Source organism: Drosophila gunungcola (assembly GCF_025200985.1).
Source record: "Drosophila gunungcola strain Sukarami chromosome 3L unlocalized genomic scaffold, Dgunungcola_SK_2 000031F, whole genome shotgun sequence".
NCBI lineage: Eukaryota > Metazoa > Arthropoda > Insecta > Diptera > Drosophilidae > Drosophila > Drosophila gunungcola.
The window spans coordinates 344,759-365,111 of NW_026453183.1; the positions used below are offsets into that span (position 1 = coordinate 344,759).

The 20,353-nt window shown below is 33.8% G+C and overlaps 1 protein-coding gene across 1 annotated transcript in view; it reads right to left on the bottom strand.

Moving 5' to 3' along the window:
- Window positions 1–20,353, bottom strand: part of LOC128260242 (uncharacterized) — a 133,561-nt gene that overhangs the window by 43,286 nt on the left and 69,922 nt on the right. Inside the window, 5 exon segments of the mRNA XM_052993066.1 lie at window positions 6,965–7,349; window positions 7,785–7,900; window positions 7,969–8,100; window positions 16,041–16,216; window positions 16,272–16,453. Coding sequence (XP_052849026.1) covers window positions 6,965–7,349; window positions 7,785–7,900; window positions 7,969–8,100; window positions 16,041–16,216; window positions 16,272–16,453 — 991 coding nt within the window.

Sequence of the window (20,353 nt, forward strand, 5' to 3'; positions counted from 1 at the left end):
TGTAGATCTTAGATATACCAAAGTTGAGAAAGAAATAAAACGTAAAGCCATTCAAAAAGACAAGAGCATTAGAACAGAAAGACGAAAAGCATTGGCAAGAAATTAATAGAGATCATAAAGTATTGAAACACATAGGTAAATTAAAAAAAATCTAAAGCGCAAAATCTCTTTACTCTTTCCAGGGAAAACTGACCATACTGACGTGGAAGAAAATAACATCGACAACAGCTCAACAAATAAGTATTACACCTATCACTTCAAATAAGGGCTATTTACTTCTGAACACAGAGATTTTACAAATACCTTTAAATAACGAACATCATAGAAACCGCTTATAAATACTTATTTGCAACATTATCAGAAGATGATAAAAAAGGTTTGGAGGAATTATTAGAAAATTTCAAGATCAATTAATTGAATACAAAGATTTTAAAGAAATAGTTGCAATTATAAATAGACAATGCGAAGACATAAAAAGACTTGTAAACGATTAAGTAGAAATGGATGCCATACACATTTTTATATATTCATTACACATTTTCCGTTAGTATATCAAAGATTTACAAATGGTATTACAATTAACAAGAGAGGGAAAATTTATTTCTTAAATACTAAAACATGAAGAGTTGAGACATAGATGAAGAAAAACTTAGGACTAAGCCACACTTTTATTTTAGCTCATATACCAACTTCATTTAAAAAAACACAAAAGTATAGAAATTTAAAAAACCCATATAATATTGGCCGACAAAATGTCATATATGATAACTTTAACATTTTGTAAATGATAAAAACAATGTTTTTTTTTTAATTTGGAAAATACAACAAGTTTAACTGCAAATATATTATACCAAAACAAGAAGGAAAGCAAACTTCGGCAAGCCGAAGTTCATATACCCTTGCAGCTATTGCATTAATTAAATACTTTTGAAAACATTTAAATTATGATTTACTTGAGTATGTGCTAAAAAAAAACATTGAAACTATGATTATTTGCAGCTCAATTATTAGATAGTTATTTTATATATTTTTATTATTTCTATGGGAGCTATATGCTATAGACGTCCGATTTTGATAAAATTTATACCATAATTCTGAAATAATTAAACATTGCTATATGTCGAAGAACTAAACAAAAAATTAAAAAACAGAAAAGTTATAATTTTTTTCATTTATTTTTCCGATTGTTCCTATGGGAGCTATATGCTATAGTCGTCCGATTTTGATGAAATTAAAACCGTAATTCTGAAATATTAAACCATTACTATATCTCGAAGAACTAAACAAAAAATTAAAAAACAGCAAAGTTATAATTTTTTTTCATTTATTTTTCCGATTGTTCCTATGGGAGCTATATGCTATAGTCGTCCGATCCGGCTCGTTCCGACTTATATACTACCTGCAATAGAAAGACAACTTTTGGGAAAGTTTCATGCAGATAGCTTTAAAACTGAGAGACTAGTTTGCATATAAACGGACGGACAGACGGACAGACGGACGGACAGACGGACATGGCTAGATCGACTCTCCTAGTGATGCTGATCAAGAATATATATACTTTATAGGGTCGGAAACGTCTCCTTCACTGCGTTGCAAACTTCTGACTGAAATTATAATACCCTCTGCAAGGGTATAAATATGTAATCACTGATCAATGTATCTCTCAAATTCGTTTTAATCAATTAGCGAGTCTATATAATATATTAAATTTAACATCTTTCCAACATATAATTTAAGCAAAACACAAATAAAACAAACTTGTGAAATGTTCAATTACGTCGATGCACTTTAGAAATAAGAAACATAAAATTTACTACGTCAATGATTATTTATGTTTTTTTTTGTTTATACCGTGTTTTATTTATCGAATTTATCTCTTAGAGACTAACGACAAGTAGGCCAATCTTAATCTAGTTTATTTATTTAATTAATTACAATTATTATTGTTTTAAAAGCGGCCCTACTATTATTGGTGGGTCTCTTCGGCGGATTCGTGTATGGCTAGAGCTCCAGATTAAAGAATGCGCAAGTCTATTAGGATGGGCCAGAAGCTAGGGCGTGTACTTGGCCTTCACCTTCCTAATTTCACCTTTTACAGATCCCACATTTAAATCTTTTTGGTTATTTTCATTCCGCATGTACTGCGGTGCCCCAGTAATAGTTCTCAGAACTAGAGCTGTAAAACATTCGACGATAGTATCGATATTATCGATGGCGGCTGTGCTGCGGGTCACCATCGAATATTTTCGCCACTATCGATACATCGAGTGGAACAACCAAGTCTGGTGCTTACTCGACGGAATCTGAGAGGATGTTTTGCAGAGCCGGCCAAACAAAGTCAAACAGAAGGGCCTTCTTAAAGCGAGAGCATTTAATGCTAAACCAAAATTAATGGCTGCTGGACTAGACTAAACATAAACTTACATATGGTAAAAATGTTATGTAACTTTACTTTCCAAACAATGGATCTAATTTTTGTTTGGCTCAATGTCTACTGAACTGAATTTATTTTTATTTTGTTAACAACATTCCTTAAGTTTCCAAAGAACAGATTTCATTGTTTTGTTTTGTTTGAATTCATAATAATATTGATTTTAACAAATTGAAAATGTAGTATAAAAAACTATACCAACAATAAAGCGTTTAATAGTATAGATGTTATCGATTGTTTAAAGCTATCACTATCGAAAATATCGAGTGAGGGCACTGTCGCGGTTTTTAAAGCTCTAGATTAACTTTTTTGATTATTTTAAATTACTAATTTGGGTATGACATTACATTGTTCGCCTCATTCATTGACGAATTCATTGAAGCACAGAGACAGAGACAACATGGATACTGCTTGAGATTTTTTGGTTATAAAATCACGGTCACACTGCCTCTTTAACTTTAAATTTAAGCCTAATGGTTTTGTTTATTATTATTAACGCTTAAATGTTTTCAGTTGTTACCTTTTAATAGTAACAAATATTTCGTATTCATTAAAGCCTCGCTTTTTCATTTCGTTTTGTTGTCAAATCTAATAAATGAGCAAAATTGTACTTTTTAAATACAATTTTGCTCATACATGTATCGGCCTCGGTGGTATTTCATCGAAAAGTATTTTTATACCAAAATCCGGTTCATTTTTTTTACTATCGGGTATCTGTTCTGACCATTTTTTTTATTCATTGCTCATTGTAATCTTCATAGGTTGTCTTGCTCTCAATTTCGTAAAATCGTATAGTTAAAACAAAAAATAAGCAAAGAATGAGGCCAACAATGTAGTGTCATAACCTCAAAACGCAAGCGTTTCCCCATAGTTCGGAGCCTTACGTCCAAATTGGCTTAAGGACTGCATTGTAAAACAGTGATTTATACTCCAGTTTTAGTGGTGAAACGGGACCTTATTAGCCAAAGTAGACTCCCAGAACAGCGGAGCAATACTCTCGTCCTTCAAATGCATTTCTTATCTCGGATGATATACGGTTTACTTGTTCAATAGTTCCGTGTTCTTCGCGGAAGCCAAATTAGTGCACTGGGATGGCATTATGGGACATGTAGGTGCCTTGTCCTTTCCTGATTTGTTGATCATTGTGATGACAGACTTCTTCCATAGTTGAGGAAAATAGCCCAATTTCATTATGCTGTTAAGCATTACGGTAAGAAAATATACTGCACAACACGTCAATTCTATGATCGTGGGCCAGCGCTTTTTTTTCTTGACATTTTATGACTCTTGAAACTCATTCTGATTGGAATATGATATTGCTTCATGATTGTCGATTATTCGGATTACAAATATATTTGTTGCTGAAAGTGGTTTGAAAACGTTTTCTAGATGAACGGCAAATGTAATTGCCCTCTCTTTGTTGCTTTCGAGCCCAACCTCCTGTTTGTGTATGTAAAGGTGACTCACTCTCGATTGGTGGGCATATGCCTGATTTAGCTTTCCACAGATTTCTTCCATCTTCTAAAGCTTTACGTAGATGGTTGTTGGCTAGTTCTAACCACTCATTCGAGGCAGGTGATCTATGAGCTTGTAAATAAGTTTTTGCAAATAATGGCAATTGGCAATGCCAGAACCACCATGACCTTTACCATCGTGATGAATTGTCGAACAAAATTTATTCCTTAAGATGAAAATAATTTGTTTTCGTAAAGTGAGTCTTTAATATAAGCATGACGTCATTGTCTTATTGGTCTAAGATCTGCAAGATCTCGGTTATGTGCATCTAATTTTTGTTTAACTAAGAGGTCCAAAAGGAGATTTTGCGTAAAAATTAGCACTTGTAGCGTTTGCTGCAATGCTACTATTGTGTTTGTTATAGTTACCAACCTGGACCCTGGTTCGATTTCTGTTGCTGCGTTATTCCTGCAGTGGCTTGGGAAGGTGTCGGCCTAGGCCTTGAGGCATATGACCCGTTGTTATATCTTAGCGCCTGAGCAAAAGAAACTCCCGGCGTCGGGGTTGATGGTATATACGGTATGTTTTGTCGGCTGACTGGGTTTCGAGCTGAAGTAATTTGTTGGGTTTGTCGTGATTTTAGCTCTTTATAGACAGGGAAGCCTCTGTAGTTGGCGGTGTGGTTTCCCCCACAGTTGCTAAATTTTTTGGCAGAATGGTCCTCCTTATTTACAGGGCAGGCCTCTCACAGGCAACGCAGACGGCGCGCAGGAAGGCAGTACGTTCTTGTATGTCCGTATTCCTGACAATTCGTGCACTGGACGGGTCCGTTCCGTTTGTGAGGTTCCTTAATGGTGACTCTACGGTGCAGTAGAACTTCATTTGTTCTCAAGTGCATATTTTCAGGCTCCAGTTCTACCTTGAACATTGGCTGGGGAATTTTTTTTCTATTTATTATATTCAAGGCCATTTAGACGTCAAAGCCCTTTTCATCGATCGGAACTGTTGGTTCGATTCACTTGTAGTCCTTTGCTACTTTTCAGTTGGTAGGTTTATTAATTTATTCTCCCGTTGTCCAAAAATTCAGCCACTGTTTGATGGTCCTGTTCGTCATTTACATGAATCGTTATTTATTTATATTGCCCCTTTTAATGGACGTGACGTAAAATTTGTTTACGCCAATTTGATCTGTTATTTTTGTAACCAGTTCTACAAAATTTTCTTGGCGAACATATAGGTGGCGGACTTAATGGCTTGGACTTAGGTGTGTGGTGTTGTCAGCCTATTACTTGGAGTAGTTATTTCAGTAGTTTTGTTTACTGTAGATTCATAAATTTTCTTTTTCGATTGTGGGCTTAGTTTCCTTTTCAACTACAAATTGCGATCGATTCCAGTTTTTAATAACGCTCCGTTTGCATTTTTGTTACCTTTTTTTTGGGTAGGTTTGAGCTGTTATTAAATTTGTTGTCGTTATGGTCGATGTCACAGTTTAAAAGATAGGGCATTGTGCTGGTAGTTATTGTAATTAACAAATTGTTGGTAAGGTTGTACAGATCGGGGGACGGGCATTGGTAACTCCGTGGCTCATTTTGTATTTGGCCGGTTGGGCACTGACCGCTTGCACTGTTGCAGATTTTTTTGGTGCTGATAACTGATCCCCTCTTATAACTGATCCCCTGTTATAGAGAAGTTAGCGTTATTTCTGAATGACGAGAGCCGACGGTCGTCTTGTTGCTGTTGCCGGGCGTTGCTAAATTTTTTAACTATGTTTTTAGAGCTTGCGCTCTAACACGACGTCTTTTTTTTTACTTTATCGTTTATCTAAATAGTTTTCAAAGAAAAAATATTATTCAAAGATAAAATGGAAAATTATCACGGGCGACACGAGCACACGTACTCATCCCTACCCTGAGCGTCTTTTCGCGAATTAAACTTCGGTTATTTTCACTATATTTGAATCACACGGCGGAGCGTTACAAAATTCGTCCGTTGACGGTCGACATATTTATTCAAAGATAATAAACGATTATAAAATTATGTTCTCTAGCTCAAACGTATCATTATACGAAGCAATACCGCCTCAGGCCGGAAAAGCTTCCTTCTAACTGTTTTGATCGGCCATTTGGTTAACCGGAAGGTGTGTTCACCAGAGCTCGGAAATACCCGTCAACCATTTCAAATGGTCAAAAAAAAAAAAAAACTGATCGACTACTTTGAGTATGAGTCGACAGCAAACACCTTCAAAAGTTTCAGTTTTGCTTCATATGCTCTTTTTTTTTAAATGAGAAGCCCAGAAAACTTGAACTCTTTACTAATGCTAATGTTAAATTAAGTTATTAATAAAAAATATCCAAACTGTTTTGATGTGAGCACAAATCAAAATTGTCTCATGAAGTTGTTATTATAAGACATATTTATTTGTTTTTTTGAGCCGAACATCGGATCGAATCCGGATCAGAGAGAGAACCTGTATTTAAGTTATTGTTTTGTCAGTGTCCACACTGCATTGAAAAAATCGGATATGTCGGACAAAATGACTGGTGACCAGGGAAAAATACTTCCTGTACAACATCGTGTCTAGTTACGAAACGTTACGAAAAGTTTACCAAGTTTAAAACAAAACTTAATTTTGCATCTTTCTTCGATGATAATTTCTGTACCGACGACGCAAACATACTGTTATTTTTGGCGCAGTAGCTTTTAGTAAATCAAATGTCATGCAATTTTTACTGTAAGTGTAAAAACGACATAGCATTTTAACAAATCTACTACTATCTATTGGTAGCGCCACCAGGAATCTACCTATTGGAAAAGTTCTGTTTACTTTGGGACATCCTGTGTAGATAGATTTAAAGCTGAGAAACTAGTTTGCTCAATAAAAAAGACAGGCTGTCGGACATCGTTAGATCGACTGTCTTAGTGATACTGATCAAGAATAAAAAAAATATGTACTTTTTATGGACGGAAATGTCTCCTTAATTGCGTTACAATAAATAATGTATTTATTTTATGAATATACAAAATTGGGACTAGGAATTTAAAATGTTTGGTTTTCAAATAAAAATGTATCGTACTCACCAAAACTGATAGCATGCTTTCAAAGTCGCCTGTGGCTGGTGATGATTCCATGTATTTTTCCTTAACAAAATAGCGAGTATCGTTTTTCGGTATTGGCTCTCCATCCTTTAGCCAAGATATCTCACAGCGCGGAACGCACTCAATGCGACAGGTCAAACTGGCATTGGCCGTGGTGTGCAGTATTCCCGTATAAGGTGGCAAGTTCTTGATAAAAAACGGTGGTGCGTGTACCTCCAAGTTGACTGTAGCCATTTCGCCTTTGCCCCCCTCGTTGAATGCGTAGCAAGAATAATTGGTCCGACTATCTAGGCCGACCGGCTCCACCGTCCAGTCCTTCGTGACAATGTCCTGGAGAGGACCTCGACCGCCGCGAAGCCAACGAAATCTGTTGGGTTTCGAAACTATTTGAGCAACAAACGACAACTTTCCCATTTTTCGGTAAAGGGCATAGGACGATGCGGAAGCGTACGAATCGGATTCTAGCTGTACCCCCGTGTAAAGAGTTAAAATTTGCGGTTGTGGCATGTGTGAGGTAATCGTGAGTAATGTACAAGGAAATTGGTTTAAATGTAAATCAATCAGAGCATGAGTTTCTTTAATTTCGTGAGCTGGGTGGGATGCGTTGGCTTTTAATTTTCGTGATGATATTTGTGACGAAGCACCATACTGAAGTAGTTCTTGATGTTTATGCAGCAGCAGCTTTTCGAAAGCAATGTCAGCTTCGTGCTGTTGCAGTGCTTGGACGGTATAGAAATCAATAAGTGGTGCGTTGTGTGTTTTCGTAATTTTGTGATTCTGGTTGATTTGCTGTGTTACAAACCTATTTGTGTCTGGGTAGCCGGGATCATCTACGGAGCACGTGAATGTCACGCTCTTTTTCTTTACGGCGACTAAAGGAAAAAGAGTAAGTGCAGCAGATCCGGGCTCGTAATGCACCTGTTAAAAAGTACGTTGGAAAAAAAATGTAGTTTACAATAACTTAACTAAAAACAACTTTTACCAACCATCAATTCTTTGTCTTCGCTGCGTGGACCCCAGCCAGCAGAATTAAAGCCCTCACAAGAATAATTATAGAAAAAGCCACGTCCAATACTTTCCAATAACAGTTTACTTGGGTCTATGTGGCAGAGATCCTCCTAAAAATAAATACAGTAACGTAAACAAGTTATTTTTGTAAAATACAGAAAGAATATATGTCCCCATATGTCTTTAAATTTAAAACCAATTTTCTAAAATTAAAAAAAAAAACTTTATTTAAAACAAGAAGTAACACTCTAGTCGGATTCCCCGACAGTTGTGTACCCTTTACTATCGAAATCAATTTCAAATTACCTAGCAAACAGCCTGGAATTCCATCAGGCTTTAATTGCTGAAAATTTCAAAAAAACAAAAAAGCAAGTAAACTTCGGCAAGCCGAAGTTTATAGCTCAAAGAAGTTGGGTCGACTAAAATCGAATTTTCGAAATTTGAAAAGCGGAATCGTTTGCCCATTTTTTGCCCACCAATTAGTTTTTTTTGCCCACCTCCAGTTTTGAAAATATGGGAAGTTCGAAAATTTTCGAAGATTTTCAAAAACATAAAAGTTGACTTTTTTAAATTTTTTTTTTTTTAATCGCAAGAGAATCGTTTGCCCACGTTTGCCCACCTTTTAGAATTTTGAAAAAGTAAAAACTTTAAAAAATATTGAACTTTTAAGTTTTCATAACTTTTTACCCAATAAAAAATCATTTGCCGAAGGCAAAAAAATAATTTTTTTGAAAAAATAAAAACTGCCCATGTTTGCCCACCTCTTAAAATTTCAGAATCTAAAAAAAAATTCGTTTGTCCACCTCTTAAAATATGATTTTTTAGCAAAAAACGTTTGCCGACGGCTTTTAAACAGCCTTGTCCGAAAAAAAAATTTGCCCACCCATTAAAATAGTTTTTTCAAAAAAATAAAAGATGCCCTTGATTGCCCACCTCTTAAAATTTAAGAATTTAAAAAAAAAATCGTTTGCCCACCTCTTAAAAATTAGTTTTTTAACAAAAATCATTTGCCGACGGCTTAAAAATAGCTTTTTTCGACAAAAGTCGTTTGCCCACCCCTTAAAAATAGTTTTTTTCGAAAAAATAAAAACTGCCCATGTTTGCCCACCTCTTAAAATTTAAGAATTTAAAAAAAAAATCGTTTGCCCACCTCTTAAAAATTAGTTTTTTAACAAAAATCATTTGCCGACGGCTTAAAAATAGCTTTTTTCGACAAAAGTCGTTTGCCCACCCCTTAAAAATAGTTTTTTCGAAAAAATAAAAACTGCCCATGTTTGCCCACCTCTTAAAATTTAAGAATTTAAAAAAAAAATCGTTTGCCCACCTCTTAAAAATTAGTTTTTTAACAAAAATCATTTGCCGACGGCTTAAAAATAGCTTTTTTCGACAAAAGTCGTTTGCCCACCCCTTAAAAATAGTTTTTTCGAAAAAATAAAAACTGCCCATGTTTGCCCACCTCTTAAAATTTAAGAATTAAAAAAAAAATCGTTTGCCCACCTCTTAAAATTAGTTTTTTAACAAAAATCATTTGCCGACGGCTTTAAAAATAGCTTTTTTCGACAAAAGTCGTTTGCCCACCCCTTAAAAATAGTTTTTTCGAAAAAATAAAAACTGCCCATGTTTGCCCACCTCTTAAAATTTAAGAATTTAAAAAAAAAATCGTTTGCCCACCTCTTAAAAATTAGTTTTTTAACAAAAATCATTTGCCGACGGCTTAAAAATAGCTTTTTTTCGACAAAAGTCGTTTGCCCCACCCCTTAAAAATAGTTTTTTCGAAAAAATAAAAACTGCCCATGTTTGCACACCTCTTAAAATTTAAGAATTTAAAAAAAAAATCGTTTGCCCACCTCTTAAAAATTAGTTTTTTAACAAAAATCATTTGCCGACGGCTTAAAAATAGCTTTTTCGACAAAAGTCGTTTGCCCACCCTTAAAAATAGTTTTTTCGAAAAAATAAAAACTGCCCATGTTTGCCCACCTCTTAAAATTTAAGAATTTAAAAAAAAAATCGTTTGCCCACCTCTTAAAAATTAGTTTTTTAACAAAAATCATTTGCCGACGGCTTAAAAATAGCTTTTTTCGACAAAAGTCGTTTGCCCACCCCTTAAAAATAGTTTTTTTCGAAAAAATAAAAACTGCCCATGTTTGCCCACCTCTTAAAATTTAAGAATTTAAAAAAAAAATCGTTTGCCCACCTCTTAAAAATTAGTTTTTTAACAAAATCATTTGCCGACGGCTTAAAAATAGCTTTTTTCGACAAAAGTCGTTTGCCCACCCCTTAAAAATAGTTTTTTTCGAAAAATAAAAACTGCCCATGTTTGCCCACCTCTTAAAATTTAAGAATTTAAAAAAAAAAATCGTTTGCCCACCTCTTAAAAATTAGTTTTTTAACAAAAATCATTTGCCGACGGCTTAAAAATAGCTTTTTTCGACAAAAGTCGTTTGCCCACCCCTTAAAAATAGTTTTTTCGAAAAATAAAAACTGCCCATGTTTGCCCACCTCTTAAAATTTAAGAATTTAAAAAAAATCGTTTGCCCACTATTTAAAAGTAGTAAAAAAGGTTTTTGGTTTTTTTTGTCAATGTCAGTAACCGGAAAGCAGTGTTCCGTTTTCGAGAAAACCAAAACCTAAAATAGGGATTTTTAGTTGCAATTTGTAGCAGGTAGTTATTTAAATATTTGAATCATTTTTAAACCTGAATGACTTGTTACATTAAAGGTCTGCACGTTTTTTACCTGTCAAGGGGTTAAATTTGTTGACCAAAATTTGGGTTTTTTAACAGGTACCTATTTTGCAAACCTGCACAAATTTGGGATTGCATAATTTTTAACCTGAAACACTTGTTGCCTTTTTAAAAATCGTTATTCTCCTCGATTCTCATACTAGGTCACTTTAATTCACTTTGTTTTCAAAAGGCGATTTAAAGAGTTCCGTACGGTAAGCGTTTTCAAATATCGCGCACAACTTTTCACTTCACTTTTCACACAAAAATAGACTTATTGTGCAATCTTGGTGTCGATTTATAGACCTAGTATGAGAATCGAGGAGAATAACGATTTTTAAAAAGGCAACAAGTGTTTCAGGTTAAAAATTATGCAATCCCAAATTTGTGCAGGTTTGCAAAATAGGTACCTGTTAAAAAACCCAAATTTTGGTCAACAAATTTAACCCCTTGACAGGTAAAAAAACGTGCAGACCTTTAATGTAACAAGTCATTCAGGTTTAAAAATGATTCAAATATTTAAATAACTACCTGCTACAAATTGCAACTAAAAATCCCTATTTTAGGTTTTGGTTTTCTCGAAAACGGAACACTGCTTTCCGGTTACTGACATTGACAAAAAAACCAAAAACCTTTTTTACTACTTTTAAATAGTGGGCAAACGATTTTTTTTTAAATTCTTAAATTTTAAGAGGTGGGCAAACATGGGCAGTTTTTATTTTTTCGAAAAAACTATTTTTAAGGGGTGGGCAAACGACTTTTGTCGAAAAAAGCTATTTTTAAGCCGTCGGCAAATGATTTTTGTTAAAAAACTAATTTTTAAGAGGTGGGCAAACGATTTTTTTTTTAAATTCTTAAATTTTAAGAGGTGGGCAAACATGGGCAGTTTTTATTTTTTCGAAAAAAACTATTTTTAAGGGGTGGGCAAACGACTTTTGTCGAAAAAAGCTATTTTTAAGCCGTCGGCAAATGATTTTTGTTAAAAAACTAATTTTTAAGAGGTGGGCAAACGATTTTTTTTTAAATTCTTAAATTTTAAGAGGTGGGCAAACATGGGCAGTTTTATTTTTTCGAAAAAAAACTATTTTTAAGGGGTGGGCAAACGACTTTTGTCGAAAAAAGCTATTTTTAAGCCGTCGGCAAATGATTTTTGTTAAAAAACTAATTTTTAAGAGGTGGGCAACGATTTTTTTTAAATTCTTAAATTTTAAGAGGGGAGCAAACATGGGCAGTTTTTATTTTTTCGAAAAAACTATTTTTAAGGGGTGGGCAAACGACTTTTGTCGAAAAAAGCTATTTTTAAGCCGTCGGCAAATGATTTTTGTTAAAAAACTAATTTTTAAGAGGTGGGCAAACGATTTTTTATAAATTCTTAAATTTTAAGAGGTGGGCAATCATGGGCATCTTTTATTTTTTTGAAAAAACTATTTTAATGGGTGGGCAAATTTTTTTTTTCGGACAAGGCTGATTAAAAGCCGTCGGCAAACGTTTTTTGCTAAAAAATCATATTTTAAGAGGTGGACAAACGAATTTTTTTTAGATTCTGAAATTTTAAGAGGTGGGCAAACATGGGCAGTTTTTATTTTTTCAAAAAAATTGTTTTTTTGCCTTCGGCAAATGATTTTTAATTGGGTAAAAAGTTATGAAAACTTAAAAGTTCAATATTTTTTAAAGTTTTTACTTTTTCAAAATTCTAAAAGGTGGGCAAACGTGGGCAAACGATTCTCTTGCGATTAAAAAAAAAAAAATTTAAAAAAGTCAACTTTTATGTTTTCGAAAATCTTCGAAAATTTTCGAACTTACCATATTTTCAAAACTGGAGGTGGGCAAAAAAAACTAATTGGTGGGCAAAAGTGGGCAAAAAATGGGCAAACGATTCCGCTTTTCAAATTTCGAAAATTCGATTTTAGTCGACCCAACTTCTTTGAGCTGAAGTTTATATACCCGTGCAGATATTGGAAAAATGAAATATTCTTTTTTTTATCGACAACGTGCCTTTATCTATCTGTAAATAATTCGTAAAAGAAAATAATTTACCACTCCTTTTTTTTAAATACTAATTTGATATCAAGTTAGCGCAACACCCTACAAAAATTGAACTTCTCGAACATTTTTTTTTAACAAGAGCTTGTCGTTATGTATCTGTAAATTATTCGTGCAAGAAAAAAAATGTAGCTCGCATTTTTGTTATAATTATAGCTAATCTACTAATATTGAACGAATACAAAATATGTTTGATTAGAAATTTGTCGTTTGTTATCCGTAAATTTGTTGTTAAAGAATACAATATAGCGATCTTATTTACATTTTTTTTTTAAATTAACTTTTTTGTCTGCTAACTACATATAAAAAGAAAAATGAACGCTATAGTCGAGTCTCTCGACTATTAGATACCCGTTACTCAACCAACAAACTGCAAACTAAGTATTCCTCGTCAAAACAATCGAAGTTTAGGTGGCGCCAACTAGCAAACTGCATAAACAACACTAGAAGCTAAGTGAGTGCAGCTCCCCCTTCACCCGCTTACAATTCTTTTGTTGACTCTCTACATCAGCGACTTCTTGCATAGCAGCGGCCGAGGGCCGACAGAGCGGCAGCAAAGGACTTTACAACTCTATCACTTTTAAAATGATAGCTCGATTTTTGAAATTTTGTGTCTACCTATAGATAAGATAAAAACACACGCACAGAGTATAACAACTAATGTCTAACATAACTCAGAATGACGTGACAGACGTGTTTAGTGTTTCGTTAAGTGGACGTGGCTCCGTTTTGAAATAAGCTAGCGCTGCGTTAGAATAACTAGTAATCAAAAAAATTGGGTATTGAAAAATATGTTGCCTTTTATCAAGACAACGATCCCAAGCACACTTCGGGCGTTGCAAAGCTTTGGTTGGCTTATAATACGGGTATGACATTACATTGTCACCTCATTCATTGACGGATTCATTGAAGCTAATACATTCATGGTCACACTGCCTTTATAACGTTAAATTCAAACTTGATTGTTTTGTTTATTATATTGTGATTATCCCGCGAATTTCAACGTTTAAAGGTTTTCGGTTGTTACCCTTTAAACCAGTGGTGACCAAGCCCATTGTTCTTGTTCCTCTTTTGTCATATACATGTGCTGCTCTCAGCATAGCGAAGGCCGATAACAAGAAACATTTTGCGTACTCTCCTCATCCCTTCATTCGCTGTCTCTGTCGCTGAGCAGAGCAACAACACTTGCCTAGGCTTTACTTTTTTTCGCGCTAATCTGAAGGCATTTCGCCTCGGTCGCCGAGATGAGCGACAACAATTGCATAGGATTCCCCGGAAACGGCCAAAAACTTTGCACTGCTAGAAATCACCTTTTATCTTCGTAGCGGGAAGATTGTTCAACATAACAGCGATGAATTTATTTTTTACAGAAAATATTCTTTGTGAGCAGCAATGCATTATTTGTCTTTAAATAGTAAATGGGACTTAAACTTTAATTTGGAGAGGCATATTAATAATTGGAATGCTTAAATATCAGCATTACAGATTGAAAATGTCACTTAAATTTTTTTCGGTTTAACGACTGGAAATAAAAAGAAAACTGTCGCACCAAAGTATTTGTATTTTATTGCATTGGTTTCGGTGTTCACTCTGCCATAAATAATGTTTGGGCACCCCTGCTTTAAATGGAAAAAAATATATCGTATACATTTAAGCCTCGCTTTTTCATTTCGTTTTGTCTTCAACTCCAATGAATGAGCAAAATTTTACTTTTTAAATACAATTTTGCTCATTGATGTATTGGTGTATGCCCGGTGGTATTTTATCTAATTGTATTTTTATACCCAATTCCGTCTAGTATTTTTTTTTCGGGCATCGAATTCTGTCAATTTTCATCATTCATTGCTCATTGAAATCGTCATTCCGTTGTCTTGCTCGCACTTACATAAAATCGTGTAATTATAAAATAAATAAGCAACAAGAAAGAAAGCAAACTTCGGCAAGCCGAAGTTCATATACCCTTGCAGCTATTGCAAGAACTAAATATTTTTGAAAACATTAAAATTATGATTTACTTGCGTACATGCTTAAAAACATTCAAGCTATGATGATTTGCAGCTCAATTATTAGGTAGTTATTTTATATATTATTGATTATTTCTGTGGGAGCTATATGATATAGTCGTCCGATTTTGATGAAATTTAAACCATAATTCTGTAATATTTAACCACTACTATATGTCGAAGAACTAAAAAAAAAATAAGGAAAAGCAAAGTTATAATTTTTTTTAACTTATTTTTCCGATTGTTCCTATGGGAGCTATATGCTATAGCCGTCCGATCCGGCTCGTTCCGACTTATATACTAACTGCAATAGAAAGACAACTTTCGGGAAAGTTTCATGCAGATAGCTTTAAAACTGAGAGACTAGTTTGCATATAAACGGACGGACAGACGGACGGACAGACGGACATGGCTAGATCGACTCGTCTAGTGATGCTGATCAAGAATATATATACTTTATAGGGTCGGAAATGTCTCCTTCACTTCGTTGCAAACTTCTGACTGAAATTATAATACCGGATCGGACGACGGTAGCATATAGCTCCCATAGGAAAAATCGGAAAAATAAATGAAAAAAAATTATAACTTTGCTGATTTTTTATTTTTTTTTAGTTCTTCGACATAAAGTAATGGTTAAATATTTCAGAATTATGATTTAAATTTCATCAAAATCGGACTTCTTTGTCATATAGCGCCCTTTCGAACATATTAAATATTAAACACATTTTTTTTTTTAAATTTGACTTTTTTATTTTGTAATTTTTTTTATAAATTATTTTTGATTAATTAATTTAACTGTTCAAAATTACGCTTTTAATTTTATTAAAATCGGAAAACGATATCATGTCATAGGAACTATCAAATAATTGAGCTGCAAATCATCACAGCTTCAAGTAAATCATAATTTTAATGTTTTCAAGAATAGCTGCAAGGGTATATGAACTTCGGAAGTTTACTTGCCGAAGTTTACTACAAGAGTAGCAAATTTTGTTTTCGTTTCTTTATTTATATAATATATATATAAATATATATATATATATTTTTTTTTCTTTCCCGTTACCGGCTATCTCTCTTCGAGTGCGGACGTCGCTGTCTTCCCAACTGTTAGTGGTTTTGCAAAATGTCTCTTCTTTATTGAAGCATCCAAAACCCAACAATACGATTTCAAAACCTGCGTTCGTCACACATAAAATAACTTGTCAATGTGTGTAGGCCGATTGCATCGATTAAATTAAATGGCAATTTGATTTTTGGTGTAAAGACATTTTTAAAAATTACATACTCTGGTTTCCTCACAGTCCGGAAGCTCTTTTAGCAGCGTAGAGTTAGCGTACCACCTCACTTTATTGAGAACAGGAGGATTTGCGTCCAATATGTTGCAAAATAAGGTGACATTCGACTCATCGCTTTCTTTTACAGGACCCTCTGGTATCATTAAAATCTCTACACTCGGGACATCTACAATTAAAAAAGTAAATGTAAATATTGTAACTAAAATATACGATTACCTTACATTGCACGTCAAGATTTATTTTCTGATCAGAAATTCCTTTGCCAATGTTATTGGATAATTGACATGAATAATTTCCAATGTCTTTTTTTTCTGTAGATTTAATTACGAGGGCAACATTCTCTGAATTACCGCCTTTATAATGATCGGTGTCATTAATATTTACCAGTTCATCATTGCGATACCTGAAAATAAAACACTTTACTAAATCAGATAACTCAAATTTTCAACGGCCGGGCTTTCTTGAAACCCTTTGGCTTTACAGGAACAAAAAAGAAATTTCGAACGGTTTCAAAGATTTACGAAACTAACAAGATATACAATATCACATTTCTTTGGTTCTACACCTAAAAATAACTTAAAACGCAAAAAATTAACTTAACAAATAGTAAAAGTTGCACTTAAGATAAATTGGCTTACTTTAATCTTAAACTGAATTCTCTACAGCCAGTTTAAAAATCGTGGCTCAAAATTATATTTAGTATATATTTATTGAAATCAACCAACCGTGTCGCGGCAGCCTAAACCCAAAAAAAACCTTATCCTTAACGAATGCCACTTTTTATCAACACTCCCTTACTTCCGTTTTCAGAATTCGGACTGCACTTTTCGTGCCTATCAGTGAAGAACAGTCTTCGAACACATTTAACGACAATAATGCAAGTATATATTCGCGCGTGCAAAACTAAACTTTTGTATTTTGTTTTTCATTTTATTTTTGGGTATTTTTGGTTATTTTTAGTTATTTAGTTATTTTGTATTATTTTTTAGTTTTCTCGCTGTTCAGTTACGTAATTTTAGAATTGTAAACGCAAAAATATTTGGAAATGAAATACTTAACGATATTTAAAATATGCATTTGAAAAATCTGGTCTCCACAATTTTGCCAATTGTTGCCATCTCAGATTGTGTGCCAATATACACGCTAAGTCAAACTATTAAGCTTTCAGAAAGTTTTATCAAAAGAAAACCGATAGTTTTAGAGAAAATCGCCCAACAGTCAATTAAGCTGAGAGTTTTTTCATGCAAAAATATGGGGGGCCAAAATTTAATTAAATTAAAGGGCTTTACTTGTAGAGGTTGTGCCAATATGCACAGTACATAGGATCATCTAACGAACTTTTTGTAAAAATCTCAAGGTAATGAAACCGTCAGTTTTTGAGTAATTTGCGCATAAATTAGAATCAGCCACACTGGGTACCAAGAGATTCTGCTAAAATGCTCGCGATCTCATTAGAAACGGACTTTTTTTTTGATAATTTATAGCCTGATTACATTGCCGCATTAGTGGACTTTTTAAATGTGCCTGGTTTCATTGGCGCATTAGCATTAAGCTAATGCTACTTCGACATGTGAGTAGCACGCACAGCTGATCTGGGTTTATTTACTGTTGAATGTCAGAAATCAAAACGGAATGAATTAATAATCATGAATATGAGTGAGTTTGCGGAACTCTCGAACGCTCAGCAGGACAATCATTAAGCGACCGAGGCATTTGCCAACTTGGACGACAAAGAAGACCACCACAGTTACCAAAAAAAAGGACAGGGATCACCGTATACGTCGGAGGTACTGAAACATTACATATTGTAAAAAAATAAATATTAGTCTAGTATTAGTATTAGTCTAGCATTAATAGCATGCTTAAGTGCTTTAGTTTCAAGACTATTGCAATACTATTAAAAATCGCCTAGAGATCTCACAAATCGCAACCCGAATTTTGGGTAAGTCAAATTTGCAAAATTTGAACAACAACAGCAATAAAGTCTGTGCCTAATGGTGTATTAAAAAAAACTCACTGAAGGGTTCAACGCGGTAAGTGAAAATTTTAGTAGTAAACAAGAATGAAGCAAACTTCGGCAAGCCGAAGTTCATATACCCTTGCAGCTATTGCAAGAATTAAATATTTTTGAAAACATTAAAATTATGATTTACTTGCGTATATGTTTAAAAACATTGATTTGCAGCTCAATTATTAGATAGTTTTTTTTATATAGTTTTATTATTTCTATGGGAGCTATATGATATAGTCGTCCGATTTTGATAAAATTTAAAACGTAATTCTGAAATATTTAACCATTACTATATGTCGAAGAATTAATAGAAAAATTAAAAACAGCAATGCTATATTTTTTTTGTATTTTTTCCGATTGTTCCTATGGGAGCTATATGATATAGTCGTCCGATTTTGATGAAATTTAAACCGTAATTCTGAAATACTTAACCATTGCTATATGTAGAAGAACTTATATATAGTTTTAATTTTTTTTATTTATTTTTTTCGATTGTTCCTATGGGAGCTATATGCTATAGTCGTCCGATCCGGCTCGTTCAATTATTAGATAGTTATTTTTTATATGTTTTTATTATTTCTATGGGAGCTGTATGATATAGTCGTCCGATTTTGATGAAATTTAAATTGTAATTCTAAAATATTTAACCATTACTATATGTCGAAGAACTAAAACAAAAATAAAAAACAGCAAAGTTATAATTTTTTTTGTATTTTTTTTCCGATTGTTCCTATGGGAGCTATATGATATAGTCGTCTGATTCTGATGAAATTTAAACCGTAATTCGGAAATATTTAACCATTACTATATGTCGAAAAACTAAAAAAAAATTTTTAAACAGCAAAGGTAACATTTTCTTAAATTTATTTTTCCGATTGCTCCTATGGGAGCTATATGCTATAGTCGGCCGATCTGGCTCGTTCCGACTTATATACTACCTGCAATAGAAAGACAACTTTTGGGAAAGTTTCATTCAGATAGCTTTAAAACTGAGAGACTAGTTTGCGTAGAAACGGACGGACAGACGGACGGACAGACGAACATGGCTAGATCGACTCTCCTAGTGATGCTGATCAAGAATATATATACTGTATAGGGTCGGACATGTCTCCTTCACTGCGTTGCAAACTTCTGACTGAAATTATAATACCCTCTGCAAGGGTATAAAAATACTTATCTCCAAATATTACAGTTGAACAATTTAAATTTTCATATGCTCGCAAGATTTCCTCTTTTAAGATATCTGTCCCTCCAGAAGGTTTCAACTTTCTACATAACAAAAGTTTTTAGCCTGATAATAAACTAATAATAAAATAATTTGTTCATAAAAGACAAAGAAATAATCGGCCCCGGTTTTTTGAGTCTGTTCCAAAAACTGAACACTTCTATATTTCTAGCCTATCAAAATGTAAGGAGACTTAATATGAAGTAGCTTAGACTGTTCGCTGACTCCTCTGCCTTTATTGAACATATTTTTGTCGTCACAGAAACTCGGCAGAAACCGGAGATTTCCAACTCCGAAGTTTTTCCAAACTGATTACCAAAATGAAACCGCATTGGTTAGTGTAAAACACAACATCATTTGTCTGCTATTAAATCTGATCTATCTATACTCTCTGACAATGATCATTTGATTTTTTTGGGAGATTTTAATCTCCCAGATATATCTTGGTCATCTCCTACTGACTCACTTGTTTGCAAGCCTTTGTCGGACCATTGATCATTTGTTGTTCCCTGCCCTGAAACCTATTGCCATTTAGTGTGTGAAAACGAAATGCTTCCCTTAATCAACTTTAATAAGCTAAACTACTTGATTTCCGAATGCAACTGAAGAAACTTATACAATTGCATGGATATGGAAAGTGCCACTGAATTAAATGTTGTAGCGATTTAAACACGTTTTTTAATGAATGCGTTCCTGTCAGTCTTCCTCCAAGACCTCCGTGGTTTACACAAAAACAAACACTTTCAAAAAATACAACAGGACGGGCAAGCCATGTTTTATTTTCGAAATATGTGGTTGCTCGACCGTATTTTAATGTTCTATGTATTTGTATATGTCAAGCGAAAAAACTGCTCCTTGCCTTCATTATTACGAATTAACTCAACTGGGGCGTCTACTCTGAAATTGCTAATTTATCTGCCAAGTTCTTCCAAGCTACCTATAAGACGGATTCCTGTCTAACTTGAGTTTACCCTTACAATTGAAACAGGTGAAATTGTGTTTCTTCCCCGGTAATAACAGAAAGTTCTCTTCTAAAGGATTTGTTATAATTTTTTTTCATCCCGATT